Consider the following 14,072-nt stretch of genomic DNA (forward strand, 5'->3'; position numbering starts at 1 on the left):
AAGAAAGAGCGTGGAACTGCAGCACTGCTGAAAGCGTGCACTCCCGAGGCGGGCTGTGTGCAGACACGGGGCGTGTCTCGCCACAAAGAGTTTGAGAAAGAGTCTGTGGGCCGCAGCCCCAGGGGCCATAACTTCGAGACCCCTTCCCCAACTCAAGACAAGCTATGGCATTAGAAGGTCAAACACAGATGGAGATGAAGTAAACAGTAATTAGAAAAGGAGCCATCCATGGTGAGGTCAGAAATACTCTGATGGACGGAAGGTCTACGGAGGCTGGGAAGGGTTTGTGCCACATAAAAAATGAAGGAATGAGAAAAAGTTAAATTATGTAAGAGTTACTTCCTGAGGTGTGCACCCCCGGAGGGCTCTGCTTAAAGCTTCTGTCAGTCATTTCTCCAACTCGCTGGGGTCCCCATGAGTGCACTGACCAGCTACATCTAACCCACCCGTGCTGCCTCAACTCGTTTGTCCCACAGGCTCCCAGGGCCAGGGGAAGGGCTAGACCGTGTCTTGGGCCCAGCACTGGCTGGAGAAGCACATGCAACAATGGTGGCTTCTGCTGCGCTGGCCCACTGCTGTCACCTGGGAGGGCTGGGTCAGCACAGGGGACCCCCCAAGACCCTGAAGACAGGTCCCCAGACTGCAAAGTCTAAGGGTCCAGTGTCTAAAAATATGAACCAGTAAAACTCATGGCAAGCTAAATCAATAGGCACAGGAGAAAGTAGAAATGCACACAATTACAAATGGAAAAAGGAGAAATAACCACAAATAGAGGAAAGAAAACACTTGAAGTGCCTATATTGCAAAACTATGCAACTATGTTAAAAAGTGGATGGAATATTATTTTTAAAATGTAACTAAAATGGACTCTAGAAGGGTTTGAGGACCTAACCTGAGGAGCAAAAATCCAGAAATATACCACAGCAGGCCCAGACAGCCCCACCTAGTTCTTCCACACTTAAGTGGAAAATAATTCAAAATCAATAGATGGTTGTAGAATAGAGAGGTTTTTGTTTTATAATATTTCTTTAAGTTAGCATAAAGTTAAATCAAATCTGGGCCAGGCGTGGTGGCTCATGCCTGTAATCCCAGCACTTTGGGAGGCTGAGGCGGGTGGATCACGAGGTCAGGAGATGGAGACCATCCTGGCTAACACGGTGAAAACCCGGTCTCCACTAAAAAATACAAAAAAATTAGCTCAGTGTGGTGGCATAGCCTGTAGTCCCAGCTACTCGGGAGGCTGAGGCAGGAGAATGGCGTGAACCTGGGAGGCGGAGCTTGGAGTGAGCTGAGATCAGGCCACTGCACTCCAGCCTGGGTGACAGAGTGAGACTCCGTCTCAAAAAAAAAAGTTAAATCTGGGCAAAAAACACATAAAAGCAAGCTGTAGAATGATGAATCTTAATTATAAATATTGATAACCAAAATCATGGTACTAGTAAGTAAAGAACATCTCAGGAATACACTAATGATTTGGTCTTAAATATTCTATTAATGTAATTAAACATACTACTAGAGCAAAGGAAAAGACCTTCTGATAATCCCTCTGGACACTGAGAAGGCTTTGATAAAAATCTAACATCTATATTTTCCTCAGAGAGTCTTAATAGTTTGAGAACACACAGATACTTTTTTATTATGGCAAGGAAAATACATGTCTTCATACAAGTTAAACGTTGAGACATTACAACGTCCCACTGATGTCGAGAACAAGATAAGCATGCCACCTGAATCACTGACTCAACACTGATCTCAAATGCAACTAGATACAAGAAATAAGAGACACATTGGAAAGAAGTCAGAAGTAAATCTTAGAAACAAGTAGGAATCACAGTTTGTGGTTGATTATAACATTCATACATAAAAACCAACTACTTTCTTATACAATGGGATAAAATAGAAAATAAAGTGGAATAAATCATTCCATTGAAAATGGTAGCCAAATGATAAAACATCTGGAAATAAACAACTATAAATTCAAAGCACCTTCATGAACAAAATCATAAAACACTACTAAGTTATATAAAATTAGACTTAAACACAAGATTTCGTGCTGTTGAATAGGAAGACTCAATCTGTAAATTCACTGTGACTCTAATTGAAAAAAAGATTCATATGAGAGATTCAGAGTTGAAGGAAGTGTTGACTTGAAAATACTGATATGAGTATGAATAATGCTTTAGAAATTAAAGGCATTCATAGAGATAAATAGAACAGAAATAGAACCAAACACTTAAAGAAATTTAGTTTACAAATAAGGCTGCATTTTGAACAGCTGGGGAAAACACTATGACTGGATTTTAGAAATGCATTATTACATAGTTATTGATACAACTGACCACCATTTGGAAGAAAAAGTATGGATTTTTCCCTCATTTCCTGCAATAAATGAATTCCAGGGAGTCCGAAGGTAAACAAATAAAACCATAAAGTTTCAGAAGAAAATGTGAGTAAGTTTATTTATCATCTCAGAATGAGGAAGGCTTTTAAAAACTGGAAACAAATCCCACAACTGACAAAGAAAAATACTGATAAATTGACAACATAAATATTTAAACTCTATGCCAATAAATAAGGAAATCAATAAATAACATCCAAAGACAAATGATAAACAAAAATATTTTAAAGGCATAAGACAAAAATGTCCCGAAGTACATGAGCAAATTAATTAAGAAAAAGCCAAATAACCCATTTAGGAACTGGGTAAAATATATAAATGTATCCAGAGTAAAATTACAAAAAATTTGAAAAGATGTCCCATTTTATACACAATAAAATAAACCAAAATCAGAATAATATTCCTAAATATCATGTGTCACCAATTATATTGGGAAAAACATTAAGTTTGAAAATGCCCAGTGCTATTATAGAAAGTTGAGAAATTGGGCCTTTTATTGTACTCTTGATGGAGTTACATCCATTGATCAGTTTCTAGAAGATGATCTGGCAATATCTATCAAAATTTTAAATACATGTAACCTTAAACCCAGTAATTTCATTTCTAAGTTGGAATTCATACCAAGTTTTAGTCACAAAACAATGTCAAGATATATGTACAAGTATGCCAATTATAGATTTGTATATAAAAATAAAAACTGGAAATATCCATATGTTCGCCAGTAAAAGGCTATTCAAATAAATGATAGTCCACTGAGACAATGGAATGCTAAGCAGCTACTAGGAGGCATGAGGTAGATCTTTATGTGTTACTATGGGATGACCTCTAAGACAAAACCATGTGAAGAATGCAAGGTGCAGCGCACTTCACAGAGCGCTAGCGCTGGAAAGGGAAGGTCTCTTCATAACCCCCGTTCCTCCTCCTTTGGCCTCTTATCTTCTTTTCTTCCTTTCTAGAAATGCCCTTAGAAGCATCATTCGTGGTCCCCTCTGAGAGAGAAAACAGGGAGTATGGGAGCGTGTTGTTTTTAATACTTTTCTAACTATGCGCACATCTATTATTATTACTTTATTAAATGACAGAGTAGTTATTTGAGGGGCCAAAATATGCACAACTTTTGTTTGCATTTTATAGGTTCCTGTATAACATACAAAACCAAAAAGGTTTCTTTTTAAAGCAAAACTGTGGAAGGGATCATTTTTGGGATAATGATAAGAAACGAAGCATTCTTTTATGTATCAAAACACTTCTTGTTTCTAAAGACACTGTAACAGGAAAAACAAAAACAAAAACAAATGAAAATCTTGTGCATGGTTCATCCATAGCACGTGGATGGAGTGCCTGCTGAGGAAGATCCTACTCCAAAGCCGCCTGAGGCTGGAATGTCCTGATTCACCAACTTTCTCATAAGTGAGGTCTCTTCTCTTGTCACACACACAGGTACCTCACACTTAAACACACACACACCCCAAACACACACAAGCTTCCATCTTCCTCCACTGCAAAGTCACGTGCATTACCCAGAAATGAGTGGGCCAGATGGCTGGAAAAACACATACAATTTATTTAATTCTCAAAATCAAATCTTCCTCATGATGTTCCCATCTCAGGGATTAGAAGCAAATTAAAAATCTCTAGGGGCTCAGATGCCTTCTACAGTTTTGAGCTCTGAGCAGCTGTTGGATGGCACAATGGAACAGAAGAGGTCTTTCTTGGTGAATTACCCTCTGATCTCATTAAAGAATAAGAATGAGACCATCCAGGCTAACACGATGAAATCCTATCTCTACTAAAAATACAAAAAATTAGCCAGGCGCAGTGTCGGGCGTCTGTATTCCCAGCTACTGGGGGAGGCTGAGGCAGGAGAACGGCGTGAACCCAGGAGGTGGAGCTGGCAGTAAGCCAAGATCGCGCCACTGCACTCCAGCCTGGGTGACAATCTAAGGGAAGAGCTGCATCATCGCTTAGGTTTAAAAATGAAAGTTTCTCTTGTTTTCAAGTTGCCCACCTCCAGTGAATCCACCCAAGGACTCTGAGCCAGCTTTCGGGGCTGCAGCTGGGGTGGACGGGCTTGGAGCAGGCAGACTCCCAAAAGTCAGAACCCAGACTTGCTGGCTTGTCAGTCACTGAGGGTCTGCCAGTTCTTCCCTGCTGCCTGCCACTGGCCAGGTATCCAGAGAAGGGATGGGCCACACCATCCCGTCCCTGGCGCCTGCCATACTGGGGACCAGAAGAGTTCCCAGCCCCTACTTCCTAGCCCTGACACATGCAGAAAAGGCCTAGGAATATGTTCATTTTATGTTGTGCATTTGTAGGCACACACACATTTCTAAGACTAATTAAGTCCAGTGCATGTGAATCAGCTAACACATTGTTGTTTTTAAAGCCCGCATAAATGGCTTCACTTAGCTTTAGCTATTCTTTTGGGCTGTTAATTCTACTAGAACTCTATTTGTCCTGTGGGTTCTGCAGAATAGAACAGATTTGCTCAACTCCTCAGTCTCTGAGAGCAGCACCTAGGAGTTACCTGGGATCCACCAGAGACACTCATGGGGCCTGGCCCTTGTACAGAATAAACAGAAACCTGTGTCCCTTTCATTTCCTTGACAGGGTAGGTTTGCGGAAGTCAGGTAAGGCTGGTAAAAAGATCCTTAGTAAGACCAACATTGTCTTTTATTATTATTTTTTTTTAACGTACGAACAGCATAAAGCTGCTTCTGTCTACCAACTGTCTCTGATAGAAAAAAATAACTTGAAGAAAAGCTAACAGAGAGTGTTTTAGTTTTAGTTTTTTGTTTTCCTTCCACCAGTAAATTATTGGAATGGATTTAGTGAGTCTGGTTTATTTTAGCTTCAATCTAGGTTTGTACACAAGCAAAAAGCAAATGTTGAATTTTCAGGTAGGCCTTCATGGCAAGTGGCATGCAGACATGCAAAACCAACTGTCCCGGGGTGAGGAGCCACTGGGAGCTCTCTGAAGGGCTTTCCAGGCAGTGGGCTAATGGGCAAAATGACTTCTCAGTGGCCCTGCTGACCGACAGTGCGGATGTGCCAAGGGGATCATCAGCCCACCTGAGCGTATTAAACTGAGTGCTGAGATCCTACTACCTAAAGTAATGAGGAAACCGTGAGCGACACGACTGACAGCCAGAAGGGAACATCGGAGTTGTGGCGTTTAATGTTGTCCTGGATTAGCACCCCAAAATCTCACCAAGCCAAAGGCCTTGCCCATCTGTGAGTTTTCCACATGTACAGAACCAGGCGTGGTTACGCAAAGTCTTTGGACACGGCCTCCACGAAGTTGGGAGCCGACATCAGGATGCCGATGGTGCAGATGATGGTGAAGACCGAGAAGGCCATGAGGCACAGGCGGTCCACCACGCAGGCGGCGAACTTCCACTCGCTGCAGACCGCCTCGCTTTCGTCCTGGCAGCGAAAGCGGTTGGCGATGTAGCGGACCTCCTCCAGGATCTTGGCCAGGTCCGGGTCCCCCTCGGGGGGCTGCCCACCGTGCAGGAGGTGCTCGTCGTGCGTGGGGGAGCAGGCCATGCGGCCGCACACCACCCCGGAGTCGGGGGTCGGGGCGCAATGCATGCCGTCCAGGCCGCGGAAGCCGATGTACAGCAGGTTCCCGTTGCTGGCGGGCGGCGGCGCCACGGCGCTCATCTCCACGCTGGCCAGGCTGCAGCGGCGCTGCTTGTGCTGGCAGGCCGGGCGCACCTTATCCTCTCCCGGCCTCTTCATGCGCAGGAACCACGCGCACCAGTTCAGAAGGATGACTCTGGTCTGGGGAGACAACAGAACGTTAGGAGCGGCCCCGAGGCAGGCTTCGGCTGATCCCAACAGCAGTGAGATCCTACAATACAAGCCCTGCTTCACTGGTCCTGGGGGTAGCAGGCTGCACTGCCTCCCGGATGATTTTAGCAGGCAAGCAGTGCCTGCTCATGACAAGCAGTTGAGTTCAAAGTGAGGCGAGACTAAAACTGATGCACCCTGGGAAGAAGCTAAATTGTTCTCCGGGGCAGGCACACTGCAATCTCAGGGAAGACAGCCTCGTGGAAGGGGAACGCTATGTGAGCTGTGTCAAGAGGGAAAGTCGATTTCCCTCTCTGATCCTTCCTCATCTGTAACCTGGGGACCTTCAGACCTAACTCTGGCTCCCACACTACCTGTTAGGTGCCCTGGAAGGCCACTGCAAATAGGCAAAGAGTGCCTGGGCGGCTGTAAATGTTCAAAGGCAACCCCAGGACATCCATGAGACACCAGGTGAACTTGAAGCTTGAAGCAGTTCAGGCTTCCGACATCAGATTACCACATCTCTTGTGATGATGTGAACACTTTGCAAAGCTGTTTTTCAAAGTACCCTGATAAAAAGCAAACACCAAGGAACTTCCTGTGAAACAGAAACTAGGTTAGTGGTCTCCAATCTGATCCCAAGATTTGAGAGGCGGTGCTGTGCCCCAGAGGTGCTACATTGTTAAGGCATGAAAACTTATTAAAGTCTTTTGATCTATTTAAAGGCAGCCTTGGGTATTATTTCTCTTGGCCAGGGGCTCTGTGAAAAATTTCCTGAGACACTAAAGTGCTGTGAACCAAGGAAGTTTCGGAACCTCTAACCTAACTCAGTGGGCTTCAATGAAGACTGAATAAGATGATGTCTGGGAGAGTACTTTGAAAAGTGGAAGGTGGAAGTTGGCAAACTTTCTGTAAAGGGCCAGGCAACTACTCACTTCTGCTGATGTAGCACACGTTGAAGGCGTCAAATGGATGGGCATGTTTTCTAAAATAACTTACTTACAAAAACACTTGGTGGACTGGATTTGGCCACCCAGGCCATAGTTTGCTAACTTCCGGTCTAAAGTGTGTCCTAGAGTGCACGAAAGAAGCTGGAGAAAAATCACCCCATGGAGTTCATCCTGGTTTTGCCTCTCATGGAAAGGAGAGAGACATCCAAAGCCTCAATCCAGGTAAAGAAGCATTCTTGCAAGCCCATCCAGGTAAGTGTGTGAAAAATGGGCCCTTTCCCTGAAATTATCCAGATCCTGATTTCATTTACATTTTGTTTTATGATTGTGGGGAAATTCCATCAGTAACCTAGCAGGTAGATTTCCTATCTTTAGGAAATATACAGATAGTAAATTGTGCAGTTCGTATCTACAGAGCTTTCATTCCTGGTAATCTTTTTATAACATCTTATCAAAGATAACAGCAACAAACAGGTTTGGGGACAAGAACAGGGAAGCATGCAGTTTCATTGCAGCTATAAAAATAACCCTTCGTTTCCCATTGTACTTGACAAGCAGGCGGCGCTCTGCATGTCCTGGAAAGGTTGGGTCTGCTGACCTCAGAGGGTTTTTTATGATCAGTAAGGAGCAGGGACATATGGCCCCATGTGAAACCTTGGGTGAGTTGGGCCCTCCATACGAGGCTCATGAGACAAGTCATCTCACTTGGGCCTTTCAGGGTCCTGTGAAAGGAGTATAATCCCCCCACTTTATAGACCAACAAACTGAGGTTCAAAGAGGCTAATAAACTGGCCCAAGGACATACAATGAGTAAGTAAGTGGTTATGTCACTTCACATGTTTAGCCTTTCCCAGCCTCATCTGTCAAAGGGTCTACAAGATTCTCTTCAAAACTTGTGCAACCCCACCCCTCTGGGAAGGCACCAGAAAGCCTGAGCCAGCTCTCTCGGGGGCTGCAGGGCAGTGAGTGTGCCTGCATGCACTGGCAGCTGTGCACATGGGGAGCGAGCAGCACCAGGCACTTCTCCCTCCATGCAGGGTCTACACGTCCCCCAGTGCACATCTCAAGCTCATACGATATACACTGCCAAGTCTACTTTGAATTCCATGGCCTGAATCATTAGCTTTCAAAGCCCAAGCATTTAAAAGATAAAATTATCCTCTTGGCACTCCTCAAACTGTGCTCTTGACCTCTTCTGTTAGGTTACAGTTTTGTTTCTGGCTGTGCAAATGTCACATAATGCCACCGCACCCGGTAGTATCTTCTTCATGGCAACAGATCATAATAAAAGTCCCTCGGAGGCTGTTTGTGTTTCACATACACATGGAATGAAGGAAAAATGCAGTGTGCTATATAAAGCGAGAGAAATGCATAAGCTTCATCTTTCATTTGCAGCCAACTGGTTTTAATAAGCTTTTATGCTGAGAGGTGAATAATTAGCATATGTTCTTAATTAAGATTGTTCTAGAGCAGTAGAGTGCTACAGGTCATTAAAAATGGTTTCGTGTCTCAATGTCTTAATTTTCTTATCTTCTCATCAGTCAAAATATAAGAAATGAGAATAGGTGTTTAGATTTTTGTATTTGCATAAATAAATACTGGAAGGAAAAAGAAGGAATTCATTACAATGGTTATATACCAATCGGTATTGGTGGTAGATGCAGGGTAAGGGGAAGGAATGGGAGCAGGATTTCCTTATGTATAATTTTAATTTTATTTAGACTTTAGAAACAGGTAAATGTATTACCTGCTTCAAACTGATGGATGGATAGGTAGAAAGAGCAGTAAACCAGCAAGCCCCCAGCTCTCAGGCCTCCCACCTCTGGCCTTGCATTTTGTTAAGTGTGTCAGGGTTATAAGGAAATCAGACAAAAATACAGGTGAATGTGTGCAAATGTACTCCGGTGTTTTAAGCCGGCAGGGGCTTCACAAAACAAGCCTCAGGGAACATAGTGATGTGGTCTGTGTGTGCGATGTCACCATGTAGGCTGAGCTCACATTACTGCTGGTGTAATGAGCTACAAGTGAGTCCTTTTTTTTTTTTTTTTTTTTAAGAGATGGGGTTTTGCTCTGTCACCCGGGCTGGAGGGCAATGACATCATCATAGCTCACTGGAGCCTGGAGCTCCTGGGCTCACATGATGCTCCCACCTCAGCCTCCCAGGTAGCTGGGACTACAGGCACACACCACTATGAGAGGCTTACAAGTAAGTCTTCACTAAAGAGTGTATAAGGGGAATGGGCCATGCAGGTGCAACTCTGAGAAGAAACAGTAATTTTGTAAAGCATTTCTTAAGAAGTAGTCTTTGCTAAGTGAGCATTCAGGTAACTAAACTACTGCACAATGAAATGTTTCAGGAGGCCCAGCAATCCCCTATTCCTGGAGCGTCACCTGATGGCATCTCACCCCTACAGCTGCTTTTAGCTTGCTGTTGATTCCTAGATTCCCTTCTGAACTGGGACACAAGTGCTCTCCAAAGACAGGCTGCTTTTGGGATGTGAGGGCCTTTTTAGCTCCCCAAATCCTTAGGCCAGGCTCTCTAGACAGGAGGACAGGGAAGATTTACAAAGCCCACATGAAGCGGGGAAGCAGCTCAGGCCCTCCCTAGGTCCTCATCAAGGTTTCCTGACTGCCAGGCGAGGGTGGATGCAGACCTCCGGACACCAGACCCTGCAGGAGAGGATCCCTGGGTGGGCGAGCATCTGCAGACGTGGCCGGGCACGGTGCCAGCAGCTGGGGCAGGACTGATATGGCCCAGGCTAAGCTGACAGGCTGTGGGATGCAATCCTTTGTTTTCATGCATTTCCTTTTATCCCGTCCCCCTTCCCCACTGGTGACAATTAGTCTTTGTTTTATAGACTTCTGGTTGGATGATATCCCTATATGTACTGAACGTACGGATTTGTACATGGCTCGTTCTGTTTCTTACTCTTTTCGCTCCTCATTCTGTTGTGAAGCCTCAACCACACTGCTACACGTCTGTCTCATCTGTTGCTTCCAACTGCAGCACAGTGCTTGACAGCATGCATCAAAAAAACTACCTTCTCAAAACACCGTGCTGATAGAACACACAGGGCAGCCAGTTTGAGAGCCTTACTCCGCAGCGTCACATTAGACAGCAGTGCCACAGGGCATCCGGGAATACGCGCACCATGACTGCACGCTACGCAAAGACACGTCAACGGGTGACGAAATACAAAAACAAAGCTATTTCTGGCTGGGCACGATGGCTCACGCCTGTAAATCCCAGCATTTTGGGAGGCTGACGTGGGCAGATCACGAGGTCAGGAGTTCGAGACCAGCCGGGCCAACATAGTGAAACCCCATCTCTACCAAAAATACAAAAAAAAAATTGGCCAGGTGTGGTGGCATGTGCCTGTAGTCCCAGCTATTTGGGAGGCTGAGGCAGGAGAATCGCTTGAACCCAGGAGGTACAAGTTGCAGTGAGCCGAGATTACGCCACACTGCACTCCAGCCTGGGTGACAAAGTGAGACTCTGTCTCAAAAAACAAACAACCCAAAGCTATTTCTTTAGGAATGCCCGTTTTTTGTGCAATTTTTGAAATAGATAAACCCTAGGAGGAGCCTCCTTTAGGGAGGGGCTCCGACTCTGTCGGGGGTGGGAGGAACATACCCACTTGGGCATCTTGCCCCCGTCGGGGTCGTGGTGGTGGTACTGCAGCACGATCACCGTCACCACCACCGAGAGGCCCACGATGATCATGGTGCTGGCGAAGTACTGGGCTGTGGAGAGAACAGATGCAGGGTGAGACGCGGCGCTCCTGCGGCACTGAACGTCACAGGACAGGCACACCCTGACCAGGTTCTCTGACCGTCAGGGCCTCAGGATGCAGTGATGCCACGGGCGGGGCAGACGGCCTCCTGTCACCAGCCAGGCCTGCAGCCCACATTCTGGGTGCGCAAAACCAGCCAGCGTGGTCTGACTTCCCACCCACGGAGTGGCCTTCCCTCACTTCACTGCACTTCCATGCCCTCTGGCCTCCCTGTCAGCCAATAAGAGCTAGCATCGCCTGACAGGATGGTGATAAGGTGGTTCCTGTGAGTAAATACTGGATGTCAGGGCATGGGAGCCATCCAGTGTTTATGATGCAGGCCTCTACTGTGCTCCAGGGGCACAATGAGGGCAAACCTGCACACCACCTGGCTGCCAACTGTCCAGCCTGAGGAAGGGGTCAGTGGCAGGGACTTTTCAAGACGAGAACTTCAGTCTCAGCTTTGGCTCTAATGGGCCATGCGTGTCCTTCCACCTGGGCCCACGTGAGAAGCAGCATGGAGCATCTGAGTGCTTCCACCCTGGTCCACTAGCTACTGGTTGTGAGTTTGGAGTGAATGCTCAGCCTCTTTGGGCCTCAGCTCTTCAACGGGGGTGGTGCAAAGGATGACGTTTGCGTCTCCCAACAAAGTTCATGTGTTAAAACCCTAGTCCTAACTGGGATGGTATCTGGAGGTGGGGCTTTGGGACGTATGAAGATTGTGATTTATAGTAAGAAATATGTATTTGGTCTTCCATTTCCTGGCACACAGCTCCTAAAACCTTTGAATCTCTGAAGTCATCAGTGTCTTTTTATATGCTAATAAGATGACTTATGGCTGAAGTTCCTGGATACCCTCAGGATGGGGTTTGGTTGCCAGGGGAACCAGTCAAGTAATTAGAGAGTTGGAACCTTCAAGCCCTGTCCCCTCTCCCAACCCTTGACCCCTGGGGAGGAAAGACGTACTGGGGGTTGAGTTGGTCACCAGTGGCCAGTGATGTAATCAATCATTCCGACGTAGTGAAGCCTCCATAAAAACCCAAAAGAATAGAGTTCTTTGGAGACCTTCCCAGTGCTGAACACGTGGAGGTGTCTGGAGGGTGATGTGCCCAGAGAGGGCATGGAAGTTCCATGCCCCTTCTCAAATACCTTGCCCTGTGCATTTCTTTCATCTGATTGTTCATCTGTACTTTATAATTAGTGAATAAGTATAAGTAAAGTGTTTCCCCGAGTTTACTAGAGTGAGCCACTCTAGTAAATGGCTGAACTCAAAGATGTGCTTTTGGGAACTCCCTGATTTATAGAGTTGGTCAGAAGCATGAGAAGCCGGAAGTTCTAACTGGCATCTCAAGTGGAAATGATCTTGTGAGCCTTAATCTGTGAGTGCTGTGCTAACTCCAGGTGGCGTCAGGACTGAAGTGAACTAACTATAGGACACCCAGCTGGTTTCCAAGAATTGGTCGATGTGGGAGAAACGCCCCCCTTTGATGTGAGAAGTGTTGTGTAAGTAGAGAAATGGTGAGTGATTTTCTCAGGGTCCTTGAAGAGGTCCTGAGGGTGCAGCCCTCATGGATGGGATTAGAGTCCTTCATGAAAAGAGGCTAAAGAGCTAATTCACTCTTTTTGTCACGTGAGGCCACAACGAGAAGAGGGTCATCTGTAAACCAGGGAGTGGTCCCTCACCCGAGCCCTGCTGGCACCCTTATCTAGGACTTGCAGCCTTGCAGAACTGTGAGAAATAAATGTCTGTTGTTCAGGCCCCCAGTCTACAGCAATTTGTTATGGTAGCCTCCATTAAAATAGAAACCCCTTCCTTGCAGCATTTGTGCAGTGATGAGCAATTACACAGGCCAAGATGTCTAGGAGAAAGGAGGCGGCGTTCTTTAGTGGGCAGCTCTGATTATTAAACCTTTGGTGTGGCTGTCTGCTCAAGAGACTGAGCTCTAAGCAGCAAGCATCAGGGTGCAGGAGGCTAAGCGTTCAGCTAGCCCTCACTGGTCCTCACGCCGGGAAGGAACTCGCTGCCTTCCTACAAAGACCAAGAGGTACCTGGGAGGAGCTTTGCCAGAGGTGGAAGTTCAAGACCTAAAGTTAGCGTCAGGGCTCCTGAGAAAAGGAAGGAGGCTGGAGCAAACCATGACCCTTATGAGCTGAATTGTGCTTCCCCCTAGAATTCACATGTTGAAGCCCTAACCCCTAGTGCCCTAGGATGTGACTGGACTTGGAAATAGTGTCCCTAAGGAGGTAATTAAGTACCATTAGGTCAAGTCCTAATCCAATCTGACTGGTGTTCTTTTAATGAAGAAGAGGAAATGTAGACACACAGAGAGATACCAGGGATGCAGGTGCACAGAGGAACTACCAGGGGAGGACAAAGCATGGTGAAAGTGGTTGTCTGCAAGCCCGGGGGAGACGTCTCAGGATACACCATCCCTGATGGCCCCTTGGTCTTGGACTTTCAGCAGTGCAACTGTGAGAAAAGAAATTTCTGTGATTTAAGCCCCCAACTATTTTGTCATGGCAGCCTGAGCAGACCAACCACCTATGGAGAGAGGGGGGTCAAAGGATTGCCCAGACTGAAATTCCATCAACAGGGAAGCAAAGCTGATGTCCCTGGGGCCACTAGCATCCCATCCTTCTAGATGTGGGCTATGCACCAACCAAGCCTTTCCCAGCAGGTAATCAGTCCAGAGAGGGCCTGACAACTGTCCCAGGAGGGGTGGCTGCAAATCTCTGCTGAAAGCAGTATGCTGGAAGGTAGAAAGAATGGAGTCAGAACCGGGTGGAGAGGTGGTTCTTCCCTGTCTGATGGTATCAAGAGAAAAATGATACCCACAAAGGCTTTTCATACCAACAGTTTCTCTGGCCAAAATACTGCACATACAGGGAGTTCCCCAAAGAAGGGCCTTGGCTGCTTGGTTCCCAAAGCCTGGGGGTATCCAGGTAGGGCTCTCCCTCTAGCCCACCCCCAGGCAGACACACAGCATGGGTCCTCAAATAGCGGGCCAGCAGGTGTAATGCGTCTGTATACCTCCTTCCGACCTTCACTGCCCAATGGGAGTGGAGACTCTGGTTTTTGTTGTCCCTCCTTGGGCAGAGGGTCATGCCTTATACCTGTGCAAAATACATTTCTCTCATTCATATTTCCCTAAACAC

The 14,072-nt window shown here is 46.3% G+C and overlaps 1 protein-coding gene across 11 annotated transcripts in view; it reads right to left on the reverse strand.

The window, feature by feature from the left end:
• Positions 1-1,830: 1,830 nt before the first annotated feature.
• Positions 1,831-14,072, reverse strand: part of CHRNA7 (cholinergic receptor nicotinic alpha 7 subunit) — a 144,931-nt gene continuing 132,689 nt past the window's right edge. For 8 of the 11 annotated variants that reach the window (XM_065547656.2, XM_073995371.1, XM_073995369.1 and 5 more), the window contains 2 exons: positions 10,778-10,887; positions 1,831-6,184 (listed from right to left, as the gene is read on the reverse strand). In XM_065547656.2, the coding sequence (XP_065403728.1) occupies positions 5,666-6,184; positions 10,778-10,887 (629 nt within the window). In that variant the 3' untranslated portion in view covers positions 1,831-5,665. The remainder of the gene's footprint in view (positions 6,185-10,777; positions 10,888-14,072) is intronic. The other 3 variants (XR_012414711.1, XR_012414709.1, XR_006699262.3) reach the window with 1 other exon arrangement.

Source organism: Macaca fascicularis, chromosome 7, assembly GCF_037993035.2.
Source record: "Macaca fascicularis isolate 582-1 chromosome 7, T2T-MFA8v1.1".
NCBI lineage: Eukaryota > Metazoa > Chordata > Mammalia > Primates > Cercopithecidae > Macaca > Macaca fascicularis.